Source organism: Aplysia californica, unplaced genomic scaffold (genome assembly GCF_000002075.1).
Source record: "Aplysia californica isolate F4 #8 unplaced genomic scaffold, AplCal3.0 scaffold00007, whole genome shotgun sequence".
Classification (NCBI taxonomy): Eukaryota; Metazoa; Mollusca; class Gastropoda; order Aplysiida; family Aplysiidae; genus Aplysia; species Aplysia californica.
Genome location: NW_004797277.1, coordinates 1,995,223 through 2,017,863, shown reverse-complemented (window position 1 = coordinate 2,017,863; position 22,641 = coordinate 1,995,223). Strand labels below are relative to the sequence as shown.

The 22,641-nt window shown below is 39.3% G+C and overlaps 1 protein-coding gene across 1 annotated transcript; it reads right to left on the bottom strand.

The window, feature by feature from the left end:
• Positions 1-4,795: 4,795 nt before the first annotated feature.
• On the bottom strand, positions 4,796-22,600 carry LOC101845139 (dephospho-CoA kinase domain-containing protein). Its single transcript, XM_005089584.3, has 4 exons — positions 22,312-22,600; positions 15,871-16,074; positions 13,558-13,645; positions 4,796-6,119 (listed from the first exon to the last, which is right to left on the bottom strand). The coding sequence occupies exons 1-4, from the start codon at positions 22,421-22,423 to the stop codon at positions 5,846-5,848; spliced, it is 678 nt and encodes a 225-aa protein (XP_005089641.1). The 5' UTR covers positions 22,424-22,600; the 3' UTR covers positions 4,796-5,845.
• Positions 22,601-22,641: the final 41 nt, after the last annotated feature.

The following is a 22,641-nucleotide window of genomic DNA, read 5'->3' as shown; positions in this document are numbered from 1 at the left end:
CACAGCTCTATTGGCATCTCTGGGTTTGACCGTATCTGAATGAAAACGTGCCTCAGCGGTGGATTGGTGGTAGGAGAGGTGCTAAAGACCTTGCTCTCTGCGGCTCGCCTGCCAGATCCTTGCTCCTCACTGTGTGTGACTTTTTTGTGGGGGTATGTTAAAGACAAAGTTTATAGTCCACCACTTCCACCAAATATCGATGGCATGAAAGATCGAATAACAGCTACAATCAACAGGGTGGCCTGAGACATTCTGAGGCGCATTTGGTAGGAAATCTTGTATCGGCTTGTTGCTGTCCATGCTGGCGGTGGTGGCCACACTGAGCACTTGTAAAACATGAAATAAAAACTTGAAGCTATGTACCTCACATGTGTCCAAGCTAGGGTTTTCTATTGTTTTTCATTTCTGAAACATCGCGAGATGGGTTTGGACATTCTTTTTTAATCACACAGTACAATAAAATTCTGACTTGCCCGTTGCATATATAAACTTACAAAATGATCATGAACAATGAAGGAAATCCTTACATTTACAATAAATGGTCTTTGGCTTAAGCACCAAAAAGGGTTATTGTCAAAACCTGGAACCGGAATTCAAGCTTGGCTGGAGACTAGAATGTCACATGATAGTAGAGGTAACAGCCCCCAAGAGGAGCCCTTTTCAAATGAAAGACAAACATTAAATATATTAAAAAACAGCAAAATCTTCAAACTGAAATAAATCTTCTTCTAATAGTATTCATACCGTAGGCTTTCATTTGTCACACAGAGACCAAACAAATTCTAAGGAGAAATACTCCTTCTTTTCCATTAAATTATAGTTTGATTTTTCTGTGACACACATAAATTTTAACTTGCATTGTCACCCACAAAAGGTGAAACACTTAGCTTCATGACGAATCTTAGTCCACTTACAAGGTACATTTGATGGTGTCAGGTGCAAAGAACACATTAAGCCAAGTCTGACAGTATTCCTTCAAAAAAGCAACATATTTATCAAATCGTCAAATGAAAGAAAATATGACTCTAGAGAAAAAAGCATAAATGTGAGCTTACTCAAGTAGCAAAATAAAAGTGCATAAATATCTCTCCACTTGTGTTATAATTGGGAGTAAAGCGACACAACAAGACGTTATTTCCTGTATCAAGCAAATAGCATTCCATGACTTGGAAACTTCAATGACTACATTTTTCCATCAATTATGAGTACAGCTATGGGAGTTTCAGTGGTCAAGCCGTTGCATGATACAAGTGTAGGGAACTCAGGGAGGCAAACAGTGACACAGCTTTTCGATTGCTTTTCATCAAATGTATGACTTGAGGAAATCATGATAACCCTAGCTCAAAAACTGTTTGAGAATTTGTTATATAAGTTAGATTATGAAGAACATGTATTATATTGGTAGTGTCATTCCACCACCGCCTAAGTAATTTTTTGAAATTTTGAGAAAATCAAAGACAAAGAGATCGCCCAATTCAGAAAAATTACTGGGACACTTGCTATTTTTCAATTAAAAAACTAGAAACGAAATAATTAAACAATTAAACTATATAGTGTAGCAAAATGGTACACACGACTTTGTAGCTCTGACGTGATTAATGCTTTTGGGAGAAGGAACGGACAGTAAGGCATGGCCACTGGTGATTGTATCTTCCTACTAGGGGATCGTCTTGTACCATGGAGCTTTTGTCCCTTCACCAACATGGGAGGTGGAGACTCCCAGCATAGAGGGAATCTTTGTCTTGAAGAGACTATGAGCCTTAAAATCTTGCCAGTCTTGGTTTGACCTACACGAAGATCAGTCGTGTTCTTTTTATTCCCATCCTTGGTTTAGGACTATTCAAGAAGTGGCAGAAGTCAAAGACCGAAGAGGACTATATAGAATACAGGAAAGCGAGAAGAGAGACCAAAAGAATCATCAAAACCGCTAAAGAAAATGCGTGGCAAGAAACTGACCAAAATCTGCAAGGAAAACCCAAGAGAATTTTATAAAAGTGTGAAGTGCATGCGGGTAAGGAAAGACCCATTCAACCCGCCATGCATTATAAACGAAAGAGGGAAATGCCATTCTCGGCAAACATGCCATTAAGAAAAGAAGGGAAAATTACTTCCAAGAACTACTCAACCCAGACGATTGCCACGGACAACAAGAAGAGTTCCAACCATCATATGGAGAGCAAACAGAACCACCCATACTTCCCGGTGAAATAATAAAGGCACTTAAAACCAGCCCCAAGAACAAAGCCCTACGACCAGATGACATCACATGGGAAGCCCTAAGAGCTTGTGGTAACACGGGTACACTGTGGCTGAAGCAAATTTTCAACAGAGCCTGGGAGCAAAGAAAATGCCCAGAAGACTAGCAGAAAGCCACAGTGGTACCATTATGGAGCAGCGCATATTGAAGAGAAAAATCTGAGCAAAGCTCAGTTTGGATTCTGAAAGGGAAGAGGATGCACAGATGCTGTATTCACATTACGACAGATGTGCGAGAAAACAATCGAACACAACAAAGAATCCAACATCGTCTTTATAGACCAGGAGAAGGCTTTTGACAGAGTAAACCATGTAAAACCCTGGAAGACACTCGAAAAGTATAGCGTCAGAGGACAAATGATAAATAATGTCAAAGCTCTATATACCAACAGCAGAAGCTCAGTAAGAAAGAAGGAAGGCAATACAGACTGGTTCAAAGTAAGATCTGGAGTACGACAGGGATGTGTTCTATCTCCCCTCCTGTTTATAATATATATGGACACAATATCAATAACGCAAGACGCAAACCATAGCCCAGAGAGCCTTAATGAATTTCTGTTCGCAGACGACCAATGTCTTATTCATCACGACCAACAAAGCCTCCAAAATCACACTACCAAACTCAACAACAGCTGTGAGAAACTCAGCATGAAAATAAACCCATTAAAAACAGAAGTTATGAAAGTGAGCCAAAACCATAGCTCCCTGAACATCCATGTCAATATTAAACAACTGAAACAAGTAAAGGAGTTTAGATATCTTGGCAGCACTTTTTCTGAAAACGGGTCCATAGACAGAGAAATAGAAATGCATACTCAAAAAGCCAACGCTGTCACCTACCAGCTCGCACCCCTCCTATCTCATCCAAACATCTCCATGGACACAAAGAGACAGCTTATCACTCAATATTCATATCAACATTATGTTATCAGTGCCAGACCTGGACTTTAAGCAAAACCCATGAAAGCAAAATCACCGCAAGAGAAATGAAATGTCTCCGCAAAACCCTTCACATCACAAGACGAGACAGGCAGAGAAATGAAGAAGTAAGAGCAGCTATCGGCACCGAGTCCTGCCTGCGTTACATAGAAAGACAGAGGATAAAATGGTTTGGCCACCTGTTACGCATGTCACCTGACCAACCAGCTAAGAACTCAGGCTATAAAGGAAGAGGAAGGCCACGCAAAAAGTGGATCGAGGGTGTCAAGGAAACCCTAAGAAAACATAACATCACAACTGAAAGAGCTGCGGAGCTGTCCTACCATAGAAAACTGCATCTCCCCTCGACGCTTAACGGCAAAAGAGGATGAAAAAGAAAAGAAAAGAAAAGAGAAGAAGTTTAGGACCCGTGGTATAAGCTGAGCAGTGTCTTGCACTAGTCTGTGCCTGCACGGCACCACTTTCGTTTGCTTGTCCGTTTTTATTGTGCGCATCTCCGCACCAGTATCAAGTATTTGGGAATTATTCTGAGCTTATTGAAGCACCTGTGCAGTGGATCCTCAAAGTTTTATTGTTTGTTAGAGTTCCTGTGTCTCAAGTCGATTATAATACCATGCTCTCTGCCCACGGGGGAGACATTTCGAGCTTTTTCGGTTCCAGTCCTCCTGTGAAGTCCACTGACCCATGATATCAAGGTTGATGAACAATACAATTTGAACTTTAAACCCACTGACATAAAGATTAATAAACCATGCAATTTGAACTTTAAACCCAGTGATATCAAAATTAATGAACAAGACAATTAGAACTGTAAAGCCAGTGACCTTCAGAGTAATTAATAATACAATGAATCCTGACCTGTGCAAGTTCTATCATAAAAGAAGATCAATTACGCCATGCTACTGTTGGAATCTACTGTGTGTGTGTGTGTGTCACAGCCGAGAAACATTGCAGAGTGCTTGTTAGTTTTCCTTTGGTTTAATGAAAACAGTGTCAGTCTTTATTAGTTTAAGGTAAGGGTACCCTACCAGTCAGTTACTAGGCCTACAACGTGTTACAGGTACTATCGCAGCTTGATTTAATATTGGTAGTATTAGAAACATTGTTCTTGTTATTGCTTCTCGCCACAGGCGATCGCCATCTTGGATATACGCATACTATAATCTGTAATCGAGTGTGTCCGCATTTATTTCTTGTCCAGCTATGTAATTGCTGAAAATTAACGCCTTTACTCAGTCCTATTCTTCCTAGCACAACCATTCTTTTTCTATTAGTTAGAGCCCCCACCTCACGAGGTCCAAAAAAGTTCTTCGTTTTTAATTAAAACTGTACATTCTATTTGTTTAGTTGGTGCTTGTAAGATTTGGTAAGACTTGTGCGCATATATCTGTCTACCCTAAGGTTACAAACTAGTGATTCAAACAACGTTTGAACAGCTACTTTGTGACATGTAGTAAGAGTAAGATGTCCCTTAATTTCTACACTAATATTTGAATAAAAGCTGAATCTAGAAACCCCCAGAAATTGATTTATGTGACTGGAATGATGCTGACGATACGTTGAGTAGCATTATGAGAAACATGTCTTTGTAATTTCCTAATTTTCCTGTATGATAAAGAGGCACTTTTTTTTTTGCAAACCTTGGAAAATATTTCTCATTGTTCCACTTTCTTTTGTTTTGTTGTATGGACGTGAGAAAGGGAATGCATCTTAGACTTGCATAAAGGGGATCCAGGTTTTCTTAAGAAGATTCTGAGAAAGTTGTTAAGGATCAGAAGGACAAGCAGAGTCACCCACGAGGAAGTACTAAGGAGAACAAGATAGCCCAGTCAGAAACAAAGTGGTAACAAGGTAGTCATTATAGATTGGACATAGGCTACCTCCCAGGAAGCCAGGCAACTACATATCAAAGGCAGTGTTGGATTGGAATCCATAGGGTAAGAGATCAAAGGGGAGACAATGTCGAAATGTGGAGCCTGAAGAAGAATCGAAGAGAATGATGTACAGAAAAGTAGAAAGACAAGGAATAATGTCAAGAAAGTAGTCAAAGTTTAGGAAAAGTGGAAAGCATTTGCCAGTAACCTACACCGTAGTCCTGGATCAGAAAGACAATGATGACTTTCTTTTTTTATAGTCAATCTCATATTCTATGCCTAATTTACACAAATAATACTAAATTTCCTATCTGTTGTCATAGTTGCATAGTTGTTATGAGGCTTCTGAATAGCCTGAAGAAGAATCGAAGAGAATGATGTACAGAAAAGTAGAAAGACAAGGAATAATGTCAAGAAAGTAGTCAAAATTTAGGAAAAGTGGAAAGCATTTGCCAGTGATTTACACCCTAGTCCTGGGTCAGAAAGGCAATGATGACTTTCTTTTTTTATAGTCAATCTCATATTCTATGCCTAATTTACATAAATAATACTAAATTTCCTATCTGTTGTCATAGTTGCATAGTTGTTATGAGGCTTCTGAATTCTCTGTCCAAAGAGAGTGAAAAACCGAAGAAAACGCTATCCATTTTTCTAGACCCCCTGTCTACTTGCTTAATCCAGACCCATTCACACAAGTCCGATCAATATACATTCTCAAACTGAATAAATAAACAGAGCAGGCATTCATGGACAAGTCAATCTATCCAAAAATATCCTCACCTCAAAGCAAAGTAAAGTCCTCCAAACATACACACAGCAAAAGCAAGTATTCCAAACCGAAGTACCAAATGTTTCCTCGAAGACTTCATTTTTTTAAACACTTCTTTCACATGTTGTTTAGTACCTTCTAAATCCCCATTGTTGTCAATAACATATGAGCAAAGAAGACATTTCTCTGACAATGGTAACTGTGACTTCATTCTTGCTTGAGCATCCTCTTCAGACAAACCATTTCTCTGCATCAGTCGGCTTAGTTGTTTATCTTCGTCACTGTAAAATTGAAACATGCCATATGAAGAAGGTATTGTGAAGAAAAGTATTGAGAGCATCATCATATCAAGTTCTAAAACTTTTTTAGACAGATTTAATCCCTCTTGTTTAAAACACTGAATCAAATTCAACAAAACCATAAATTTAAAGAAGTTCATTCACATTTATTCTTTGGCCAAACTCATTAAGTAGGCAACAACAAAAATACACAGGCATGGCACTCATTTCTATTTTCCTCTTCATTCTTCACCAGAACATGAACTTACATTTCACATGTACAGCATAGTTATTTCAACTCCATTGCCTCAAATAACAAATGTTCATAAAACCATTTTCTGTTACAGTAGCTTCCATCTAATCTTAATTGATTACGGTCATGTTCCATGGAAACATTACATGATATAGATTAATAATAATAAATGTCCATTTTCTAAAAAATACTCAATGTGCATTAATAAAGATATCACATTCACATTTTAAAAAATTAATGGACATGTGTGTACGTAAAACATAGTAAAATGTAGGCATATATATATATATATATATATATATATATATATATATATATATATATATATATATACAGTCGAACCTGCCCTGACGGCCACCTCTATAAGACGGCCACCTGTACAAACGGCCACTTTCCATTTCCCCCCTTGCATTTTTTCTTTATAATTTAACTGTGTAAAACGGGCACCTGTCCAACGCGGCCGCGGCCACAAAAATTTAACACACAACCCCTATAATACTAAGCAATAATACCTGTCTAAGACGGTCACCTTAGTGAATCCATTACGTTTTGTCATAAATTGTGCATTGGCCCCTGGCGTTGTGGGCGAGCCGTCATAATTCAATCACCTGTCGTTGTTGTTAGGTAGTCCCTCCAACCGATCATGTTGCGTAGGCCCCTCCCACTGTTGACCAATAGCTACCAATTTTCAGCTGCAGGTGAGGTAAGCGTGTGATCCCTCATAACCCATAAGCCCCGCCCAGAACTCATACACAAATCGTAAGTGAGATGAGTGGTTACTGTTTAACCAGTCTGTAACAAAGTAACAAAGGACGTCAACATGAACTTGTTACAGAAGCGTCCCTCGTTCTCCGAGTGGTGGCGACCCATGTGTTTGTTTTAACATGGCACTCGGTCTTCCTTGTCTGATACATTTCGTTTTATTGTCACCATTATGCAAAATCAGCGACAAAATAAAAATTACAAACGAAATACAAACCAACAGCAACAACACCAACAAAGACAACAACAATGGGACTACTTTCGATTGGGCCCTCAGATGGGAATGGTTTGTTTTCTTTATCTTGATCAGTCCTGCCTAAGACAGCCACCTGTCTTATACGGCCACTTTTCTCCTTGACAATGGGTGGCCGTCTTACACAGGTTTGACTGTATATATATATATATATATATATATATATATATATATATATATATATATCGTCGGCCTGGTGATAAAACCGACTAACCCACAAAATATCAAAAAACTTACCCACAAAATATCAAAAAACTAACCCACAAAATATCAAAAAACTTTTTGTTGGCCCTATCGATAGTAAATTGTCCATTTCATACGCTCACTCAAAGACAGATCTGAATTTTGTCTAGAAATGTCTTTAAAACATTAGAAATAAAACCGTATCACCCGGCACCCATCAGATTTTAGCCCGATAATTCCGACTATCCCACCTGCGAGGGATGGAATGAGGGTTGGCTGTTTTTATCGCGCTAACAATGAGGGGCCACTTGCAACGTTACCGACTAACCCCAGCTCCGACTCCTCTCCGGACTTCGTTTGACATGCATATTCAGACCTGTAATAGTCCAGAATTTGCTCACATAACCGTGGGAGCTCTCCAAAAAGGAATATGTGTGTAATATTTCTTGTTGGTTTCATTGAGGAGTTATATAGATCTGGTTGTTTCCTCTTTTTTCTTCGTTTTAATGCTGCTGATACTGTTATTAATGACTAAAACTCCCCCACTGTTCCCACAGAACTGTTTATCTCGTGACAATTCCGGTATTTGAAATGCATCTTTATGGATTTTGTTTTATATGAAACTATGTTTCTGTCCGCGTGTTTTTCTTTGTCTTTGTACTCGAAATTCACCGATTGTGAAGGCATTTTCCCCTATTCGGACTACTGTCTCTTCTCCTAATCATTTTTCTTTCACAATTGAATGGACGAAGTAGATAGCATTTCCTCCTGTACTAACTCACTCAAAAAAAAATAATTGTGGGACCTGTCCAGCACACCGTCTGCCCCCAACGATCATTGTTTTTTAAAGTGTTTTTTCTTTTTTTTCATTTGCTGTGTTTATTGCAGTCATTACCTTCTGAAACATCGTTCGACTTTCCTTGAAAGTTCATTTCGTTTGTGTTTTGAGTAGATTATTTTCTCAGGGTCATAACCTAATGCTTTATCTTTATATCAAACCTTAGCTTACATAACGCTATAACATTCAATAAGATGATGCCACGCTTGCTGCGTCACCTCTTACCCTCAGCGCAGTGGGAAGTGATCAACGTGACCAGGCTAATGTCACATCAGCTGATAATACAACAGTTATGTCACCTTTGATCTTTGTGAAAAGGACACGGCATGAAAACGATCGGAAGGGTAACAAAAGGAATAGGTTGAAAGAACTGGGGATGCCTCTACCCATGTCAAGGCACGAAGCGAGCAGGATGTGAACTTGACGTCCATTGCAGTTGTAAACTGCTTGATACAAAATGCAATGACATCACTGGTCACTCTCTTGGAAAGAAAAGAGAGCCTACGTATATGCCACGATAAACATGATAGACAAAAAGAGATCTTACAAAGCAAGGGAAAACCCAAGGAGAAATTACAGCCTTCAATACCACTTACAAGAGTCAATGGTCAAAGAACACCTGTTTGTAAAACAATCTTCAAGAACACCACAGGCCTGACCCACAGGTTTATTTAAAGTGTCTTCTCCGAAAAAAACAACAACAAGAGGTCCACCCCCTAGACCACATCACGCCCACCATGAGAGAGCCAAGGATGACAAGTTGTTCCATAAAGAGGAATTTTTTGACAAACTTTCGAAGATATCCTCCTGTCTACAGATGAGAATCCAGAAAACGTCAGATCTGCATCAAGTATACATGGAGAACTTTGCAGAGAGGATGAAAGCCACATTGAGCTATCAAGTGTTCTGCCAAAAGTTCAAGAAAAACAATTTGGGTTTACTTTCAACCAAGAAAGACCAGTGCGACATTTGTACAAAGTTCAAATCTGGAAACCTCACAGAAACAGAACACAGAGCTCAAATATGAATATAAAGAAAGCTGCCGCTAGACCAGAGAAGGAGAAGGACAGGGAGGCTGTGTGTGTCCTTTGTATGGTGATCCAGTGCGTCCTTCTGGCCTCATCACAAAAGACTTCCACCTTATATAAAACAAAACTGGCTGTACACAATGTTACGACTTAGGATCTTGCCACCAGAGACGCCAGATGATATGTCTGGTATGAAAGTGAAGTTGGTCTGGGCTTCAACAGTTTTCATCATGTCTGACTCACTAACTGATATTGCAAGTGACTGACTTCAACCACTTTATCATCTGCAGTGATTGGCGCAACTATTAAAACAGAAATGCCACCCTGGTGAATGCAATGGCCTCGCTGGCCAAAGAGCTTGACATCACAGTTGAACAGAAATTCTCCCCAAGGGCCATACCCAAATGGAAGTGGATTCAGTCCATGGCACTATTGAGCGATCGCTAAAAAACGCACTGATGTACATCCCAATGGACTACGTGAACATCATGCTCAAAGCCAGACGCATCCCCAGGCCCTATGAAGTTATGTACCTGGACCACAGCTTTTTCAAAGATTTTGCAAAAGTCGGAGAGCACTAAACAATCCGTCCAGGGAGAAAAGCAGGCGATCCTACTGTCACTGACTTGCAGGCATCAAAGTACACTCCAGTCTTTAAAATTCAGTACAAGCTGAACTTTCATGATGGGTGGCAGGCGCTGCAAGGACCAAGAAAGCTGAACACCATGTGTACGACGGTTACTGCTGGACCTCTCTGCAAAGGCAGATTGAAGATAACTGCCAACCAGCATAAACATCTGCTTGAGTTGAAAGCCGTCGTACCACGATGCTACTACAATTACCATGAAATTTTGCCTCAGTAAGAAGTTTTGAAAGCGAACAAGCCAAATTCGATTATTGTAGAGTCTTTCAAAACAATGGTAACTGTTATCGCATTGCCTTGTTGTAGCCATAGGACACAGAGTGAGACAGACATGCTCTTCTATCGTTGAGAAAACTCAATAAAGTAGTAGTTGTCAAGCCACGCACCTTGGAGAAAGCTGGCGCATTCTTTGGTACTCACAAAGTCTTTTTGTATAATAATGATATATCATTATGTAACCAACTTCTCCCAAACCATTGCCGAGGTAACAGAGCTTTTCTGTGGCTTTCTGCTTTCATTTCTTTCTTAGTATTACTTTTTTCCAGGCCTTTGAATGGCCACCCAGTGCCAATAGTACCGTGTCGGACACGGTCATAAATTCCAAAGGCCTACTGCTGCTGCTGCTACTACTGTTGTTTTTGTTGTTGTTGTAGTTGTTGTTTTTGTAGTTGTTGCTGTAGCTGTTCTCCCTTACCCTTCCAACCTCCTGTTCTTCTACTTTAAATGTAATTAATATACCCATTGCTGTATTCTGCTTCTTCTACTTCTATTAAAGGTTCAACTTTGTGACTGCTGTTTTAGCCCGAATTGACTCCGTAGCACTGAAATGGCAGCAGCTGATAGTATGTCGGTAGCAATAATATAGTCCTCCTCCTCTTCCTTCTTCTTCTTCTTACTCCTCCTCCTCCTTTTTTCTCCCTATCCTCCTCCTTCTCACCCTCTTCTTCCTCCTCCTCCTCCTCCTCCTCCTCCTCCTCCTCCTCCTCCTCCTCCTTCTTCTTCTTCTTCTTCTTCTTCTTCTACAAAAGATTTTGACGATTGAAGCAAGTGATCAAATACATTACCGTCAAGTGTGGCTTGGCTGCACTCAACCAAACTCAAGGCCAGCAGTGGCTTCCTGATAAAACCGGTGAACCCACAAAATTGAGGGTTGGTCGGTTTTATCCAGGAAAATTTGAGCGACATAACCATCTAACCCACACAGTTTCATTAAAAGCAATTTTTTAAGGAAAAAAAGGTCTACAGATTTTCGGTAAAGTGTTTTTATAGGTGTTTAAAGCATTGATTTATCGTTAGACGCCTTTGTTTTGAAATAAAACAGTTTTTTCCTTCTCCTGTAAAATTTACCTCGCTGGGGTTAGTCGGTTTTATCACAAGGCCGACGATATATATATATACATATAACTAATTTCTATGAAAAAAAATAGTCAAGCAATGAGCCTGACAATGCTTTCATTAAAAACTCTCTAACAGTCACAATAAAATTGAAACTTGAATGGTTACAAAAAGATTAAAACATTCGATAGAACATTCGTTCTCGATAATATATAGATAGGCCTACAGACTAACATTTCCCTTCTCTCTGTCTCTCTCTTTCTCGCACGCTATTTCTTCAGTCTCAAGGTAGGGCGTACACATGCATGTATAACATTTCATCCTTATGACAGGTAGGCCTATGCATTTGTGGATAAGCAATGCTTCTTGTTTTATTTTGTTTGTTTTAGTAAGAGTTTTACGGCACTTGCAACACAATAAGGTCATATAAGTGCCGAAGATTAGAGGTGTTACAAGAGAGTAACAAACATAAAAAAGATGGAGGGAAGATAGAGACGATAGAATTTTTACAGGAAAGAAGGAGCAAACCACACCAGAGCTCCCGCCAACCACCCACTAAGCAATGCTTCGACTGGTTTTTAAAAAAAATATGAATAGTAGGGGCAATCCATATTTTATATAGGAGTTTGTCCCATACAAGGGGACCAAAGAAGAAAAAGGAACGCTCGCCGTATGTTTTATAATTTTGCTTTGAGGTTCTAAAAATCAGATTGTCAGTGGTTGATCTAAGGGTTCTGGTTGAATGACATAAAATAATAATATAATTCCAGGAATTGTTTTAGATAAATAGGCGCATTATTATTTAGACATTTAAAACAGAAAACGGCAGTTTGGTATTTAATTTGATCCTTTCTTTTTACTGTCGACCAGTGTAGTCTTTCAGAATTGGTGTTACGCGAGCTGTTTTTTTAGGTTTCATTATCAATTTTGCTGCTTGGTTTCTGGAGACTTGTAACTTTGACAGTTTTTCCATCGTCAAACCAGATAAAATAGCATAACAAATACAGTAATCTAATTTGGATAAAATCAGTGTTGTTAATAATGTCCTGGCTGCTGCTTCAGTTAAATAATTTCGTACACTGCAAATTTTAAAAAGCTGAAAATAGATACTTTTGCTGAGATGGATGATTTAAGAAGACATAGACACATCATAATCCAACTGAACCCTTAGATTTTTAAGACTTCTTTTTGAACGAAAGGTATGATTACTGAGGTTAATTTGTAGTTCAAGGAGATTTCTAATGGCTTTTGTATTTCTACTTAATATCATTTCCATCTTGTCATCATTCAGTTTCAATTTATTACTGGCCATTCATATTTTTTATTCCTGAATACATTGTTCAGTGGAGTCGACTAAAAGTGATACTTGATTTAAATCACTAGACACAAATCTGAGTGATAATCGGCATAAAGATGGTAAGTCATGCCATATTGTCTTAAAATATCAGCAATCAGCTGGGTATACACAGTAATTTACAGTAAATAAGACAGGTCCAAGAACAAACCCCTGAGGAGCATCAAATTTGAGCAAAACATTACCTGAACATATGTGCTTCCAACCACAACTGCTTGTGTTTGATCTTTAAGATATGACTCAAACCATTGCAAGAAATACTTCATATTTATAAGTGATTCACCAACTTAGATGTAAAAATGTGAACAAAGCAAAATATACGAATTCAAAAACTGATTACAAGTAGACATTCATTTCTTGTCCTAGAGTGCACCTTGTAGTTTAGGGGTTAGGCTACTGGACTTGTAACTGTGAGGTTGCAGGTTAAGGGGTTCAAAGCTCTACTCGACTCAACATTGTGTTCTTAGGAAAGGCATTTTACACAAATTTTTCTCATTTATTCCAGGTGTGAATAGGTACCCAGCATTAGCTAAAGATGTTGTCAATATGTTAGTGTTTTAGCGCCTGTAAAATGGCAGCTTGCACTACTTGTTTTCTTAGAAGCCAAGAACGTTTTTGAATGTTCTAAGGTCTGCTGAGGTAATAATAATTGCAGAGCCCACAGTGCATGCATTAAGCAAAGGATATATATCAACTAAAGCAATTAGCATTTTTTTTGTTTGTGGGAAAACTGAAGAATAATAACAGATCCCCAAACAATACGGCTGTTTCAGTTTACTTTGGGATACTTACCAGTAAACTACAACAGTGTATGAGACAAAAGGGAGCATCTGCTTTGTCTCAAACAGGAGAGGAATGTCACATATGACGAATTGATATCCTAAAAACAAAAGAAAAAGTTATTTTAGCAAAAGTGGAAAAAGAAAATATAATACAGCTGACAACAGTTAAAATATCATTTTTAAAATAACCCAAATCTAAAGGTTATCTTTTCCAAATGTTATTGTTCAACTGTTATTGAACCTTAGCAAAGTCAAAAGTGGAATAATGCCTTATCTTTAAAAGGGTTGTTTTGAGACAAGCAAAGTAGGCCTACTTTTTTTTCCTTCTCAAATACACAGATTCGAAATACAAATAGCATGTAAAACACAGTTCTCCAGGGGGCTCTCGTGCTCAAGAGGTTAAGGTGTTCGCCTCTCATTCAATAAGTCGCGGGTTTGAATCCGGATAGCGACACAAAACTTTCTTTCTATGTTTTCCTTTCACATCCTTTCCTGCTCTTTAACAATGTTCTGTAGTCTGCTTTTGCCTCCACTTTCTGCCCCCCCCCCCCCCTCATCTCTTTTGCCCTCTCCTACAGGCTCCTGACTCTTTCTGCAGCCTTTCTACTGCTACTCCTTAGCTCCTTCTTACTGCTGTCTTTCAGCCACACCCTTGACCTTATTGTAGGTAAGATCTACACCTAGCCTTTTCAGATATTGCAAAAAAATCTCAGAGGTCCCGTGAGCAAGTTGGGCACGTTGAAGATCCCTTGGTGGTCCAAAATCAATATTAAGATTAGGTTTCGACCGCCCACCGTGCAAAACTGAAAATTTCCAACCAACTGAAAATGTTTAATTCAATGTGTCCCGCGTGCTCATATGACCTTATGAAGTTGCGAGGCCCGTATAACACTTACCAAAAACTCAAAAAAACTCGCAAAACGTAGACATGAAACACGTTTTCTCCAAAAAAATATTAGCATCAGAAAACACCACCATATAATTTGACTTTTTATTTTCAAAAGGCATGAGTCAAATTACAAACTGTTCAGTCATTTCAAAAAGTAAAAACGCATATTTTGAGAAAATGGCCTTTTGCTCAAAGAGAAAGGAAAAGAACCAAACCCCCCCCCCCCCCCCCAAAAAACGACCATGAAGATATGGCTAGACCTGAAGAGGCTTAATATTTATCACTTCATTTCAGAGTCATGTTATGCAAATGTTCATGACCAGAAATATCCAAATAACAGGGATGCCAAATGATTTTTGGAGAAAAAAACCAACTGAAAATGGGCGGAGCATCACATCTCACCTAAACTTAAACCGAATCTTGTAAAGCTTTTAAATCAGCAAACAAAAATATATTCTCTCTTACCTCTCCCCTTTCCTAAACGGATGGGGAAAAAAAGGGAAAAAAAGGAAAAACCTGACATTTGGCATCCCTGAAATAAGCCAAGACTGTATACACTGAATACGAGATTGAAAACCAATAATTTAAGCCATAGTCTAAAGGTCCTTTTCATTTGGCAGTCCCCTCACTAAGCACGACGTTTACTCAACAACCAAAACACCCTGAGTCTGATTAATTATAGCCATTTGTTTGAGAACAGAGAATTTACTGTTCAGACTTCAGTTTTGAATGCCACACCATACATGTGATGATCCAAGCACACAGGAAAATTGCTACGTACTTCTCTTTGTTGATAAAAAAGGCCACAATACTGTAGTAAGGAAGCATTTGATAAAGAGTGAACAATCTTTGTTTACATTATAATATTTCTACCTCGACTGTAATTCTTAATTCAAGGCTTGTCCATCCAAGCCCGTCAACTGGCAAAATAACTTCATCAGTACATATCTTTTCATCTCAAGCTGAATTACTAAATTCTAGTGTATGAAAAGGTACCATAATTTTGTTTCCCTGTTCAAATGGTATGAGTTAGTTCTTTTCAGCTTATAGACTACACGTACGCTAAATAAAACTGACATTTTCTTAAGTCATAAAATGAACTTTGCAATTCAATCTTCTTCATCATCCACTCTGTCTTTCTTTACAAACAAAGGCTGCCTAAAGGTTAAATATAGGCCCTCCATCTTTTCATTAAACGAAAATCTGCGGGACTGATAGATGTTCAGAGGGGTTGATCACACAATTGACTTTTGATAGCGTAGAGTTGGGAATGCCATGACTCAATTGTAGCCTTAAGCAGATGCCATTATAATTCTTTTCATAAGCTCAACATTATTTTCACTGAGCATAAAATTATGAATTGGCCAAATAGTTTTTCCCCTTTGCCATGCTGGCAGAACCCGTTTTACTCAATTCAGTTTATACTAAACATACCTTTTAAAAGATATTGCAGAACTTCCCTCAGCATCCTTTTTTTAATTGCTGGATGTACAATAGCATTGAGCTGCTGCCTCTTTGAAGCATCATGGAATATGATTTGGCCGAGTTTTTCTCGGTTGAGCAGTCCATTTTCATGAAAAACAGTAGGACCAAATGTTCCTTTTATTTTTTCATAAGCTGGTTCTCCCGGTTCAACAACTGTAACACACACAAAAAAAGATGCATATATGGACAAAGCAAAGATTTTCATTGCTTAACTTCATTGGAACTTAAAAAATGCAATTTTCAACAATAGTCAGAAAAATAAAAGGTAGAACAGAGCTGTGTGTTTTTCCATTTTTAAGATCTCATTGCGGAAGGTAAAAAGAGAAAACGAAAATAAAGGATGAAACTCAAATTAGGACTAAAGATATTATATATACATCTAAAAAAGTCCATGTCATTTCCACTAGACTTTTATGGCAATTCTGACAAATGCTTTCACAGAACAAATTACCAAAAGGCTTGAAGCTGGGGGTTTTTCTTGTAAATTATATAAATCCCACTTGGGTGAAGTGAGGAAAATTCGAGTAAAGAGTGCCTTTCCCAATGACACCAAACTGGGCCAGTTTAACAGGGTCTGAACCCACTAAAGGTTACAAACCTGTAAGCCTAACTGCTCGAACACTGAAACCAATAGTCCTGCTGTCAAAGCCCCTTGTATGCTCTTTTACAACCTGGCCGTGAGATCTGAGCAGTTAACACCAATTATGATTTGATATCTCTTACTATCCAGCCATCAGTGCAAATTATTCCATCTCTTTGCCTAGTAATCTCATATCTGCTAGAACTAAAACGCTGCTACTGTTATTATAGTTATTCAAAAGGGAAGTCTTTCTCTGCAATCAAGAAAAAAAGTGGCAATCACTTCCATGAAGTTGTCCATGTCTTCTTCTACTGCTGCAAATTTATTGCCGGTCATTAACCTTGCAGCACGATTCATTAATTATGGCCACTTGACTGTCTGAGTTCATACACACAATGTCCCTTTCTTCAATCTTCAACTGGCCCAAACATGGATTGATTTTCCCTCGCACTGGAAGGTACACATCTAGAATCTACCATTCCACCTAGATTTTTATAAATAAGTATTGACAATACATGATGCAAGCTTGTGATGTCCTGTTATTGTAATTTAGATTCAAATCAAAGGATAACAATCGCCTGTGAAGAAGTGTCGCAATTACAGCCAAGAATAAGTATAACCCTCATTTCTTCATTAGAATCATTATATCAGCTCCATCCATTGCAGCTGTGCTTTCGATAGATTTAATTTAGAAGCCCAACAATAGAGACACACATGTAAACGGAGGCGAAACGTGCGTAATAGTAACAACTAGGCTAGCTAGAAATTATATATTCAAAATGAATGTTCCTGGCCTGGGGGCTTATAACATAAAATTAAATTTTAAATTGATATTGGCAGGTCAGCCAGCTCAAAGAAGTTTGTGAACTTTCAAGGGAAAATGCAGCCTAACAAAAATTTTAGAGAACACCCTTTTTATTTTAATCTTTGACTTCAAAGTCAGAGTTAATACAAATCACTTCCTTGCTACTGCATTAGCAAATTATTTCTTAATAATTTATCATATTTAAATCATGTTGTAATAAGTAAAAAAAGAAAGAACCAGATTAAGAAACAAACATAGGCTCTTTTGCAGTAGTTCCCACCCCTCTTATTTTGGCCTATAATTCGAAATTCGCAAAATCGAGTTCGATTTAGTAATCGAGTAGTAGATCTAGGTAGAATCTAATCAATTTGTCAAAATTACATACAGTGGAAACCTGATATAACAGGGATGGTGGGAGTAGAGAAAAATGTCCTGTTATATTCGATCCCTGTTAAATCAGAAATGCAAGGAAAGTAATCATTTGTGGACTAATCCAGCTGTACTTATTCATGGGTAGTTTTCCTTGCCACAAGTACCCACGAACAGAGGTTTTGGCACCAATTTACTCCTTGCCTCCTTAAACCACATCAGAAGAGCTTGGTCCACAGCATCTACATCAGGTAGTCTCATCTTCTTTCAGTCCAGAGCAAACTGTCCATTGGAGTATGCTGCCACTATTTTCTCTCTATCCTTGATAATGGTGTGAATCGGCCCTTTTGGAAAGTCGAACTGACGGCAAATCTCTGCCAGTCGAGTTTGCTTTTTGTCAACAGCCTGGATTATTTCGTATTTTTGGTTAAATTGAAAGGCATTTTCTCTTGCACTTGGCATCGTTGGTGACACATTACGCGTGCGTGTTGCTAGGTTTCGGGCTAGATCGAGGTCTGCAGCACACACTGCAGCCCTCTCTCGCTTCACACGCTGCGTGTGCTTGAAGTGACATGGCTTGCTCCATCAATGCGTTACTCTTTCTCTCTCTCTCTGTCTCTCTCTCTCCCTCTCTCTCTCCCTCTCTCTCTCCCTCCCTCCCTCTCTCTCTCTCTCTCTCTCTCTCTCTCTCTCTCTCTCTCTCTCTCTCTCTCTCTCTCCACATTGTTAACGGGCCTTTGTCCCTGCTATAACCGGTTGGGCTCCAATGAGGCCCTGTTAACATGTTATTGCCGATAACTTTTAATAGAGACAAAGAGTAGGAAAAAAACGGGGATTAAAAAAATCCCTGCTATTACCGGATCCCTGTTATTACCGGGCCTGTTATATATGGTTTCCACTGTAATTAAACAGTACACATAGGCTTAGTACCTGTTAACTGCAATCAAGAAGTGCGTCTGGTAAATTGACTGTCGTCCAAACTGTAGCCATTTACTGTTACAAAGAAGCATTTATCAAGTAATTTTTGTTCATGTATAGATCTAGATTCTAGATCTAGTATAAAAGGAGATTTACGTCTGAAATCTCTTCAAATATTCGATCTTAGTTAAATTTTAACTCGATTATATTCCTGACACAGGAAAATAGACGAATAATAATTGGGGGGTGGGAACTAGATCAAGAGACAGAGAATCTAAATCTAGTCTTCCCAAAAAGTGCTCAAACTTTGACAAGTCACAAAAGAAAGGATGGAAAGAATGGCGCTTTTTCGGTAGTTCCCACCCCGCAATTGTTATTCACGGGTTTTGGCCCCAAGAGTAGGGGGGTTTCCCTGACCTAATAAAAATAAGGTGGGGGGTCTGCCCCCCTGATTTTACCATAATTTAATATTTTGCAGATGTTAGGTTTGATATCTTAGCTCGCCACGCATCAAACGTATAGATCTAGATCTAGATATCTAGATCTAATATCTAGATACTCAGATAAGGGGGGGGGGGGGGGGGGGAAGGAACTACCGAAAAAGCACCGAAAGAACTTCATTCAATTTTTAGAACAAACAATCCTTCTAAACTGCAACGCCGCATTCTGAATAGCTCCCGTGCTATTTGCAACGCCGCATTCTGAATAGCTCCCGTGCTATTTGCAACGCCACATTCTGAATAGCTCCCGTGCTATTATTTGAAACGCCAGTACTAGATCAAGATCTAGATCTAGAATCTAGATCTAAATCTACATGTAGTAGCCATCATTTCTACATGATAATATTGTAGTTCTGCCTGAATTGTGGAAGCTTTCTCAGTTTTTTAATAAACTTCCTAGGATTTGACTCCTTTTATTAAGACGTTGTCTTATTCCGATTAATATTGGGTAGATCTAGATTCTAGATCTAGAAAAATCTAGATCTAGATTAGATCTAACAATTTCTGACATTGTTTGCACAAAAGTAGATGTCTTGTTCATCTCTCAATCATAATCATCTCAGTTAGAGTTTGAGCAAGTTTAAGTCGAAAGATGCTTGGATAACAATAACAAGACGGTGCAACTCGAACTTTAAGTTAGGCCTAGAGAACGTGGTATACAAGCTGTCTACTGTCTACGTTCTCCAAGTCTAATGTTCAGTGCTTCCAAGCGCGGCATCGAATCCCGGTCCCGAAAGGTTTTTCTTTTTCCTTCCCCTGAGCTTACAATTAAAAAAAAAAAAATTAGACTCACAGACCAAGGAAAGCCACTACTGAACTTTAACCAGGCTTAAATTGGTAAAAGGAAAAGTATAGGCTATACTAAGGCCTACTTTGTACAGAGCTCCTCTTGGGGACAAAACCAGAATGTGCATGCTTCTTCACTACATAAAGAAAACTACAAAGCAACAAGATATAATTATGGGAACAATTTGTTGGTCAGTCGAGAAGAGGACAACAACAACAAAAAAACAAAAAGAAAAAAAAACCGTCCAGGACCGGGATCGAACCCATGCTAAAAAAATAATGGTTTGACTTCAAGCGCAGACGTGCTGTCACTTCGGCCATCAGAACTTTCGATGACGATGTGAAGATTAAGCTTAATATTTTACACACTGCGACACGGCATTTTATTTAGCACTGGCGCTAATCGCAACGCAGCGGTTTTTTTTAGCACTGGCGCTAATCGCAACGCAGCGTTTTATTTAGCACTGGCGCTAATCGCAACGCGGCGTTGCAAATAGGCACTTTCCAATTGGCCATCATTATTCGAATAACATTTTTTCATATATTCGGACTCGAGTCCGAATAAAAAAATTTTATAATCGGACTCGAATATGAAAAAATGTTATTCGGACACGGTCCGGAAAAAAGGAAGTGTCTTCGTTCTATAGATCTAACGTTCAGTGCTTCCAATTTTCCGCCATTTTCTAGTTTCCCCCACACTTTATCTGCCGATCCGATGCCCGCCGCCTCATTGATACGCCCCCCCCCCCCCCACCCCCCATGTTTCCCACTTTCTTCGTTGTAGAAAAAGGTAAAATTGAAGATTAGCAGATCACCTGGCACCTGCATATATTATGAGCTGTGTAAAAAAAAAGGAAGTGGCTATTCTCACCCGGGGTGAGAATAAAAATACGATCTACCTCTCACCCAGGGTGAGACTTGCCAGCGTAGGCTATTCTCACCCGGTGTGAAACAAGACCTGTTTTTCCTCATTTTGGAATACTGTCTATCGGTGTGGATGATGAAATTGATAAAAGCCTAGAAAAAATTACGTTATAGCACAAAAGTAAGCTAATTTGGTCGTCTTCAAAGATGCTATGGCTATTTCACTTTTCGAATCGAGCGGAACTATGCGGGTCGCCATTTTGTTTTGCCCGGAAGTTCTCGCAAGATCTACTCCCCCCCCCCTCCTCTCTCTCTCTCTCTCTCTCTCTGTCTCTTTCTGAATACTGTCTATCGGTGTGGACGATCAAATTGACCAAAACAAAGTTTTAAAATGATGTTAAAAAACAAAACTAAATTAATTTGGTTGTCTACAAAGATGCTACGGCTATTTAACTATCCGATTCGAGCCGAACTACGCGGGTCGCCATTTTGTTTTGCCCGGAAGTTCTCGCGCTACTCCTCTCTCTCTCTCTCTTTTTCTCTCTCCACTGCCCACAGACAAAATTGCACGCTTGTAGGCTAACACTAACAGTAGTAATAGATCTACAACGTTTGTTCACAGCACAGAATTCTATAATTCTGTTATCACAGTGTAGAATTCTGTGGTTCAGGATGAACGCTTCACTGGTTGGCCTAGGCTATAACGGTGAACGCCCACCGGGTGAGAATAGCCAAAAGACTCGCCTGCGCTATTCTCACCCGGGGTGAGAATAGAGGTGGCCCAAAAAAAAGACCGATTCGTTCAAATACACATATGCCTGTGTCATCTCGATAGTTTTACCAAGAAAAAGTTGTGTTGCTGTGTAGAGCCGAGCATACGGCAACTTTTGATTCCATAGACCAGCGCACAATTCATTTCGTATCTACGTCAAGACTAGCTTATTATTGTAATAATGATCAGTTGCCGGGGGGGGGGGGACTGACGCGTATGCGACATTCAACGCCCGGACCGATAGTACGTGTCCCCCCCCCCCCCCCCAAACACACACACACAGCCAACTTCACACCTCTCATCTCAATTGCTATCCTGTCTGACCGTGTGCAGGCCGCCCATCCGACCCCGACACACGCTAACGAGCCATCTTTAATTGCTTCTGATGACCTCTTGACAAATAAAATAAACATTTATTAGAAGCGCTTTAACTTTTCAGGCCGGCCTCAAATTCATCATAAGATAAAAACTCGGCTCGTGCACAATTGAACGCCATTTAGCCCGAAGTGATCCCGGTCTCTACCCAGCCTGAGGCGAGTCACTAGTGAGGCAGGACAGGAAGCCGGAGTCACGAGTCACAGGAAGTCGGCAGTGACGTCATGCTGGACAACAATCAGAGTCCGAATAACATTTTTTCATATTCCGACTCGAGTCCGAATAGTCGCTTCGTTTCCGATTAGCCTATAGCCTATTAATCCATTAGTAATAAGCAGGCCTATGATTATTTCAATACATAATACAGTAAATACATGTAGACTCTAATTGTCAAGGTGATTAATCTACAGTCCAGGCCTACCTTGTCTTGCGATCAAGTCGGCGTCGACACAGGGGCACCCTAAAGCTTGAAACTCTTTCGCTACAGTGCTTTTACCGCTGGCTATTCCGCCTGTAAGACCGACAAGAAACATTGTTCGACTAGAAAAGCGAAAGGTTGAGGCTTAGGAACTATTGATTGTCGTAATTGTCATGTGTAGATCTATGTCTCGTAAAAGAGAACATAGCATTCATTAAAACTTTCATTCACGACTCACGAACTTTGGTCAGGCTCTTAAATGCTTGGCTGCTAGGGCGACGGGCGAGGTGAAGAAAAGAAATAATTGTGCTGTAACTTTTTTCTCGATAGATC

What these genes read in the sequence shown, in the direction of transcription:
- LOC101845139 (XM_005089584.3), bottom strand. Translation starts at nt 22,423, where the DNA reads ATGTTTCTTGTCGGTCTTACAGGCGGAATAGCCAGCGGTAAAAGCACT. An exon ending in TCTGCAATATCTTTTAAAAG is followed by an intron (nt 13,646 to 15,870) that starts GTATGTTTAGTA and finishes TTTTGTTTTTAG; the next exon opens with GATATCAATTCGTCATATGT. An exon ending in TACACTGTTGTAGTTTACTG is followed by an intron (nt 6,120 to 13,557) that starts GTAAGTATCCCA and finishes TCAATTTTACAG; the next exon opens with TGACGAAGATAAACAACTAA.